The sequence below is a fragment of the Colobus angolensis genome, unplaced genomic scaffold (genome assembly GCF_000951035.1).
Source record: "Colobus angolensis palliatus isolate OR3802 unplaced genomic scaffold, Cang.pa_1.0 Scaffold13, whole genome shotgun sequence".
Taxonomy (NCBI): Eukaryota; Metazoa; Chordata; class Mammalia; order Primates; family Cercopithecidae; genus Colobus; species Colobus angolensis.
In genome coordinates, this window is record NW_012114252.1 from 23,261,037 (window position 1) to 23,270,148 (window position 9,112).

At 52.2% G+C, this 9,112-nt stretch overlaps 1 protein-coding gene across 1 annotated transcript in view; it reads left to right on the forward strand.

The window, feature by feature from the left end:
- Positions 1-15: 15 nt before the first annotated feature.
- Positions 16-9,112, forward strand: part of MCF2L (MCF.2 cell line derived transforming sequence-like) — a 130,548-nt gene continuing 121,451 nt past the window's right edge. The window contains exon 1 of the mRNA XM_011933916.1: positions 16-167. Coding sequence (XP_011789306.1) covers positions 89-167 — 79 coding nt within the window. The 5' untranslated portion in view covers positions 16-88. The remainder of the gene's footprint in view (positions 168-9,112) is intronic.

The window sequence follows — 9,112 nt, forward strand, 5'->3', positions numbered from 1 at the left end:
CCCCCTCCCCACTCGCACGGCCCCACCCGCAGGCGCCCCCCGTGCGGAGGAAGCGGATCTGCCAGCATCATTTTTGTTGTGTCGGAGGATGAGGTTTTGGCTGAGGACTGAAGAGATGGCCCTGGAAGAAATGGTGCAGAGATTAAATGCGGTTTCCAAGCACACGGGTAGGAGGAGCTGCTGGCCGTCAGTGATCTGTGCTTAAGCTTGACATCATGGGCTGGATTGTGGGGAAATGCGTCTGATGTTTGTAAGCCGCCCTCGTGTTCCTTTCTAGCGGTGGTAGCTGAGACATGGGGGGCACTGGTTGGTAGCTGGTGTGTTTTCAGAGGCTGTCGGCGATCGCATGCTGCCCCGGATAGTTAAAATGACTGCACGTTGGTGTCACGGGCTCTCTCAGGGATGCTGGGTCTGCATGCGGAGCCATTTGTGTATCTGAAATCTGCCCATCAACCTGCCCGTCCGCAGCCCTCGCAATGGAGAATGCACAAGTGCTTGCAAATTGAGAATGATCTGAGCCAAGGGGTTTCAGAGCCAGGGGTGGGGATAGTGAAGCTACCTGGAAGCTCATTTTGAGGAGGAAAAAACCTGGACTAATCAGGTGATTCTTTTCTTCATTAAATGCAATTTAAACCTCAGACAAATGTGTGAGACGGTATGGGTAAAGAGTGGACGGGACGTTCATTTTCAGTATTAATCGAAATATTACTTCAAATAAGCTTTGAAGAGCAGTTCAGATCAATTATTTTAGGTGTAAGCAGAGACTGGGCTGACAGCTTGCATCTGGCCCTGGCTTTCAGGCAGTCGCATTTGAGTTCTCAGGCTGTGTTATGCAGAAGGGAGAGGCATCCTTAACTAGTTTTCCTTGAAATGAAGAGGAAATAATGATATATCATTAAAAGTAAGTTGCCAAGTGTTTTGCCTGATGTTGCCATATGTTATGTCATATATGCCATTACTAGTTGTCTAACTAGTACTTGCCTGGGAGATTAAAATGTCGGTTGCTTGGTTTGGGTGTGGTTCTCTGTCTTTCTCTACCCACCCCAATGGATTTTGAGAGCGAACCAGTGATTAAATCAGCATAAGCACCATCATATGGGTTGGTCTAATCAAGATGTTTTTAATGGGGGTTTTGTGATCAAAGCTGCTGGGTTTATTGTATATGTGTCGAAGAAAACAAAACCATTTTCATGCCGTCTGCTCTCTGATTCTTAGAGGATCAGCTCTCTTTTTCTGAAGCTTAAGTGGAGCTTTTCCGTGCAGGGTTTGCAGGGTTTCAGCACGGCGAGGGGCTGTGTGGATGCCAGGTTCACAGGGAGGCTTCCGATCGGCTGCGGGGGTGGAAGAGAAAGTGCCTCCTTGCTCTGCGTGCCTCTGCGTGTGGCTCGATGTCGGAATCACAGAGTGGGAACCGCTCCAGGGGGTGATGTCATTCCCCAGATTTTTAGGGATTGGGGTTTCTTCATGAGCTCCGAGAGACACGTGCGCATTTTTAATTGTAAAAAGGCCATCTCAGAAGAGCAGCAGTGACACTGGCCGCTCGCTGAATGTCCTGCGCGCCAGGCTCTCGGTGTGGGCCGTCTCATCTGGAACAGGCAGTAAGATGTGCGTCCTCCCACACATCTGCATTACTGATAATTGCATGCTTCACCAGGACTTTCAAATCCAGCTTACCAGATATCTTCGGTTATGAGCACCCTGCAGTATCTAGTTAGGGGAGGTGACCCTGCATCACACTCCACTTACCACCCGTTAACACTGGCCTCTTCCTTCAGCACAAACCCATTTTCTGCTCACGCTGTGTGTAAGGTACCACTCAGTGGAGGCAAGTTATTAGGTTGAGAGTCTGGAAAACCATCATGAGGGGGATTTGTGGTGTGATATTGACATGACGCTACCACAGAGTGTAGGGGTGTGTGTGTGGTGCACATTCTCTGGTAGGGGTGAAGGTCAAGGTAAACCTGATCCCCACCTCGGGTTTAAATTCCAAGCACTTCCTCAGGAGAGTTCCCCACCTGCAGCCAAACACCTTTCAGCTCGAGGTCATGGAGCTGCCTTCTCCTTCTGGGGTCATGCTAGGGTCCGTGCCAGGTAAGAGCTGATGGCAACAGGACACTGATGTGGCAGCTGGCGTAGGTCCTCAGGGCAGTGGTGGGGCCAGGTCACAGCTGAGGGATTGCGTACAGCGGCTGGCCTTAGAGCAGCTGCCTCATTCAGCTGCACAGAGCCTCACCCTCTGTAGATTCACTCCAAGCCCACAGGCATTTTATCTTTGCTGCTGTCCAGGACATGCTGCTGCTGTGTTTTAATTTCAGATTTATGCATTTCTTCTGTCACCTAGAACCTTCATTGTCTAGGCTAATCTGCATGTACAGGAGGATAATGTGTGCTGTCCATATGGTCTGTGAACCTGTAGCCTTTGACCTTGAGAACTGACATTTTATATACTCTTCTAAACCTGATCTTTAGTAACAAGGCCGGGGCACTTTCCAGTGGCAACTTCCCCTTGGCCCCCCTTCTATGTGATAGGGCTCGTTTTCATCTGTTTTTGTTTTCTCTTTGGAATTTTAGTAATTGGTGAAAAAGTAGAAGACATTGGAGGGAGCAATGCTATGGCTCTAGTTGATGTAAGCATTTGATGAAACAGAACAGTGGTCCTCCAGCTAGAGCATGTATCTGCATCACCTGGGGGGCTTGTTAAAGCACAGGCTGCTGGGCCCACCCTCAGAGTTTCTGATTCAGTAAGTCTAGGGTAGGGTCTGAGAATTGACATTTTTTAAGTTCTTGATGAAGTTCTTCAGGAATCAAACTTGGGGAACTGCTGTAGTAGAAAAATCTTTAAACCTAGCCCCACCTTTTCCATTAGTTGATCTCATACTAACTCTTGTCATAGACAGATGATGATAGATGGATAATGCGTGGATAAATGAGTGGATGGATGGATGGATGGATGGGTAGATGGGTAGGGGGGTGGATGGATGGGTTGGTGGATGAATGTAGGGGTGGATGAGTGGATGTGTGGGTGGGTGGATGGATGGATGGATGGATGATGCCTACATAAGGAAGCTTCCATGGAAACCCAAAGGACTGGGCTCAGGCAGCTGCCCGAGGCTGAGTGCAAGGAAGTTCCTGGAGGGTGGCGCCCTGGGTGGGCTTGGAAGTGTCACACCCTCCCACGTGCCTCACCCTGTGCCACTCTTCATCTGTATCCTTTGTGACGTCCTTTATATTAAATCAGAAAATGGGCCGGGCGCGGTGGCTCAAGCCTGTAATCCCAGCACTTTGGGAGGCCGAGACGGGCGGATCACGAGGTCAGGAGATCGAGACCATCCTGGCGGTCAGGAGATTGAGACCATCCTGGCTAACACGGTGAAACCCCGTCTCTACTAAAAATACAAAAAACTAGCCGGGCGAGGTGGCGGGCGCCTGTAGTCCCAGCTACTCCGGAGGCTGAGGCAGGAGAATGGCGTAAACCCGGGAGGCGGAGCTTGCAGTGAGCTGAGATCCGGCCACTGCACTCCAGCCCCGGCGACAGAGCAAGACTCTGTCTCAAAAAAAAAAAAAAAAAAAAAAAAAAAATTAAACCAGAAAATGTAACTAAGTGCTTCCCCAAGTTCTGTGACCTGCTCCCGCAAATTAACCCAACCCAAGGAGGGGTCGTGGGACCCCTGATGTGTAGCCGGCTGGGCAGAAGCACAGGTCACAACTGGGGCCTGTGGTTGGCATGGGAAGTGGGAGGTCTGAGCCCTCACCCTGCTGGTCTGACGCTGTCTCCAGGTAGAAGGCGTCAGAATTGAACTGGGTCACCTGCCTGGCATCTGCTGCAGAATTGATTGGTGCAGAATTGATTGGTTGCCTGTGGTGCGGAGAGACCCCACACACTTCTTGGTGTCTGGGGGCCATGGAAGTCTTCCATGTTGACTGTTGCAGGGTGAGAGCAGAGGAAACAGTTTGTTCCCCTCAGTCATGAAGCCTCCAAGTTGCCCCAAGGTTATGAGAAGCTCACCTGAAGCAAAATCGTGGTGATCAATTTTGGAAAAAGGAAACATAGGAAGTAGACTTGCCTCGTTCTCTGATACTCCCGGCCAGCAAACCCTCAAGATTGGCGTCCCCGCGGGGTATCGGCCTGCCGTGGCATGGAGCCCTCTCTCTCTCATGGCCACGTGACACACAGCTGAGGATGGCACCGTGACGGTGTTTGTGTTACGGGATTGGGAAGCCCTTGGAGTGTGCGAGGCTGGTGTGTCCCTGAAACGGCGGGAGAAGGATTGAGACCAGAGTCTTGGTCTGCTGGGGCTCCGGTAACACAGCGCCGCAGGCTGGTGGCTTCAACAACGGATGTTCCTCTTCTCACAGTCCTGGAGGCTGGGAGTCCAAGGTCACAGTGTCACAGGGCTGATTCGTCCTGGGGCCTCTGTCCTTGGCGTGTAGATGTAGTTTCTCCCTGTGTCCTCACATGGTCGTCCCTGTGTGCGCATGCGTCTTAATCTCCTCTTCTTATAAGGACACCAGCCCTGTGGGGTTAGGGCCCACCCTAGTGACCTCATTTCAATTTAATGAACCGTGTAAAGCTCTTGTCCACAAATGCAGTCACACTCTGAGGTGCTGGGGGTCAGGATGTCAACGTATGAATTTGGGGACAATCGGCCCGTGGCAGGCAGCCACGTGTGGGCTGCAGGCTCTAGGTGGTGGGTGGTGTGGGCCACGGGTTTCTGGGTGCAAGTGAAGGCCAAGCTGACGGAGCTTGTGAGTAAAGGAAGAGTGGGGTGCCGCCCTCCCTGAGCGAAAGCTGTGTGCCGCCTACTGTCCTTAAGCTCTTCCTGGGAAGGGGCCTGTGGCCTGAGCAGTGGGCTGAGGGGCATAGTAGCATGGAGGGGCTTTGGGGGGTGAGGGAGCGTCCCAGGACCACCACACAGGCACAGCTGTCCGGCATCCCCCAGTTGCAGGTCTCAGAGGAAAAACTCTGGGGGGATGCGCCCAGGAGGCAGGGGGCACGCATTTCTGTGTGGAATTGAAGAGCTCTCAGTGGAGAAGGTGCGGCTTCCTGGCAAAATGCCACCTGCTCATTAGCCCGCCCCGCAGTTTCCGACGGACGCCTTAGCGCTCCCCTCTCATGCCCCTGCCTTCGGCCTCAGTGACTGGCGTCTCCTCAAGGAGCCGTGATTTCTTTGTCCGTTTTTTAAATGTGTTGAGGCCCTTTAGAAGGAAAACCATGCAGCCAAATGAGGTAGACGTCTGTGCGGGTTGCTGACTGTTTTGTAACATGAAATTTAGGTCTCCAATTAGGTAAGTGTGACCATAAAGTACAGAAACATTTTTAAAAAACAATTAGCTTTCTTGGGATGTTGTGTTATGGATCTTGTTCGTAGGGATTCAGGAGTGGGTTTTTGAGATTTGAGCGGAGAGAGGCTTGTGAGGAAACAGTGAGTTCTTTGAGCATCCTTGGCGTCCCGTGTTGCCAACCTTCTGTGATCTGACGCCACGGCTCAGTGCGTCCTGAGAGCTCCTAAGAATGCAGCGCTCGGGCTGCCTAACTGGGTGAGTCCGACGCCCTCCATGCAGACAGCACGAGCACGGCCCCACCTGTGGAACCAGGGGCAGACTGATGAGCTCCCGGGGATTTCAGTTCCAGCCTGCTCTGAGGATACTGGGGGCTGGCCCTGTGTTTGCTTGGAGCGCCCTTCAGGGAGACCTGTGGCTCCAGGGGCTGGCGCTGAGTGACCGCAGGTCAGGTCTCAGGAGTGAGTGATGCCGGGCAGCATCTGAGAAGGGGACACCTGCGAGATTCGTTCCGAGTTTCGTGGGGACTTGTGTTGGCCACTGTCTCCTGAGTCGCTGGCCCCTTTTCACGCTGCACTTGTGCCTTGGGATGGTGGCTGCCTTCCAGTGTCTTCCCGATCTCCCTCCTCAAAGCCACTCCTGACTCTTCCACTGGCCCCTCTGACCTCAGCCCCCACTGTTTCATCAGCTCCTGTCCTGGCACTTCCTCACCTGGTGCCTCATCGCCTGGCACTTCCTTACCTGGCGTTTCATCCTCACCTGCCACTCCACATCCCCTGCCGGCTGCCTCCTCCCTTAGTCTTATGTTTGGAGTTCCCTGTATTTGGCGTTCCCTAAGGTAAGACCACCTTCTACAGTGGTGCAAACTCCCCCTCAGAACTAGGGGCGCCGGGTCCACAAAGGCCCCCGGGCATGGCTAACCTCTGAGTCCGCAAAGCCTCTCACATGGCTGACCTCCAGGTCTGCAAGGGCCCCCGGCGTGGCCAGCCTCCGAGTCCGTGAAGCCCCCGGCGTGGCCAGCCTCACTGGACGAGTTTGCTTGGACCTTTGCGCCCCGGCATGCTGCTGTCCTGCTTTTCATAAGCTTGGCCCCTTGGATATGGAGGACACACGGATTTTAGGGGTTCCATTCATTTTGCAGACGTTCTGGGGAGCACATTTGTTGATCATTGATACCAGCTGAATACCAGAGGGTGCACTCCAGAATTAGAACTTTATAAATATGAGAGAAGCTGGCTCGGGAGACCTGCTTTCGCTGTAATAAAGAACAAGGCATAAGCATCACAATCAGAAGTTCTCCAAGCTTCAGCTGCCCATGAACGGCATGCTGTGTCTGATAAACACATTTTCATGAGTAGAGAATAATTTTAACAGACCCTAGGGTCTATCGATTCATAATTTAACCAAATACAGTTTCTGGAGCCAAGTTAGTTCTGCAGCCTAATTATGGAAAGCTCGGCTGCTTTGCGTGTTTCGCTTCCTCCGCCACCCACGACGTGCGGGCAGCACTCTCAACGTAGCCCCTTCTTTCACCAGAACTATGGTCTCCACATCAGCTCACGTCACCGTCCGTAGAGTTGGAAGGATACCACTGGAAGTAGTACTTTCACACTTCTACCTTTCGGTTTAACTCAGAATGTGTCTGGTCACATTCATTTTATAACTCTGGGTGTGGAGAAAGAAGCATCCCTTACGCCTTTCAGAATGTTTACAAGCTAACTGCCCTTGTCTGATACACACACAAAAATGGAGCTGCCTACACTGGAATTCCAGCGAAGTACTGAAGTTAGAACATCTAATGCCTTGTGGTCATACGTGGATAAGATGTGGGATGAGGCTTTGCACCTTGTGAGGTTAGCGGGGCCCACTGTGAAGAAGGGTTGCATTGACTATTAGGTTAAAATCGCTGGTGCTGGACCCGTGACCTGTGAGGTCAAATCGGACGCACAGGCCTCCCGGGCAGCGGGAAACCCAGAGGCAAGGACCTGTTCCAGCAGGACTGGCACTGAGAGGTTGGGATCGCCCAGTCTGACAGTGAAGGACTTCCCAGTGCTGTTGTCACTACCCTGTGGGGGCTGTTTGGGGAAGTCATTGGTCTCCACACAGCTCTGCCGTCTGTGACTGTGAATGTGACTGTGTGGTGCCTCGGTTTCCTCATCTGCAAAATGGACTCAGGAGGGCACCTACCTGCTAGGGTTGATGTGACGATCAAATGAGTTAAATGAGTTAAATCTGCATGAAAAGCACTTAGAAGCACCCGGCAGACAGGAAGCTGTGGGGAACTGTTTGCTGTTAGGGTCACTTGTGCACATGGTTAGTGCAGGCAGGTGCTGGCCATGAGCTCCTGTGCACAGCAGGGAGCCACTGCCATGGTCATCCTCACAGTCAGGTGTGTGACCACACTGATGATCGCAGTAATGAAGTATGTGGGGGTTTTCCAGGTAAATGAGAAGGAAAAGGAAGGTTCTGAGAGGAAGGGTCTGTGGTTGACCTCATTACGGTCACATGGTGATAGAGGTGACATCCGTGGTCACTATTCTCACAGATGCCCACGGTCACAGAGAGCACGAGCCTGGGCTTCAGCACACAGCACTTCACAGGCTCCTGTCCTCCCTCCCTCCCTCCACCCCAGGAGCCTTTGTCCAGCGTAGGTCCCAGGAGATGCCCAGTGCTGAGAAGAAACTGAACCTTTGGGAGGAGACACTCAAGAAAACTTACAGTTGTGAGTTTGAAAATACAAAAGAGCCGATTGTTCCTTCTAAATTATGGGATTGGCTGGCGTTTGCATCTAAATTGGGCTCTCAGCAAATGTTCTGGTTTTTGTGGGTTTTTTTTTGGGTTTTTTTTTTTTTTTTGCTTTACTCCTTTATTAATGATGTTAAAGAAATGAGACAAATCTCCAAAGCATGAAACCAATTTCTCAGCATTAGTCCTAACGCACAATTGTGCTAATTAATTCCCTAAAGGAAAGAACTAGTATTAAGTTTCATTAATGACATTTTTGGCAATCTATTAGGGATGGTGAGCTAATGCCCCAAACAAGACTTCGTTTTTGTAAGAATGCCTTATCTCTTAAAATGGAACTTGTCATGGACAATGAAGAGAAGGATTCCAGCTGGAGCACCTGCTAAACGCTGCACAGGGGACCACACGCAGCTCCAGGCTTGGTCTTCAGGTCCGTCGTGGGGCGGCAAGGCTGGGACGGAGGGCAGTGTGTGATGATGCTCACGCAGGGAGCAGCACTGGGTCACCTGCACCTCTGAGGCCGAGCTGTGTGGCCTTTCCGGCCATTCACCAAAGTGCCTCCGCCAGACCAGAGCCACGACCTTCCCTGGCGGGTCCTGGACTGGGACTGAAGGAGAGGAGGGGCTGCTCAGCGAGTGGCCTCTCAGACACCATGGCAGGAAGACGACGGGGCCGTGAGGAGTCATACACCAAACCTGACGCACAGGCCTCCCGGGCAGCGGGAAACCCAGAGGCAAGGACTGGTCTGGCAGGGCTGGCGCAGAGGGGTTGGGGTCGCCCAGTCTGACAGCGAGGGGCTTCCTAGCGCTTCTGTCACTACCCTGCGGGGGCTGCGTGGGGAAGTCACTGGTCTCCACAAGCATGCTCTGTCCTTCCCTGCACCCCATGCTTTACGGAGAGGGGAAACAAGACACCTCCGTCTGTGCCTCACCCCCGGTGTGCATGGCTGCTCCCACCCACATCAGCCTAGGAGTGTTGAATTTTATTTTATTTTATTTTATTTATTTATTTATTTTTTTGAGACAGACTCTCGCTCTGTCGCCTAGGCTGGAGTGCGGTGGCGTGATCGCGGCTCACTGTAAGCTCC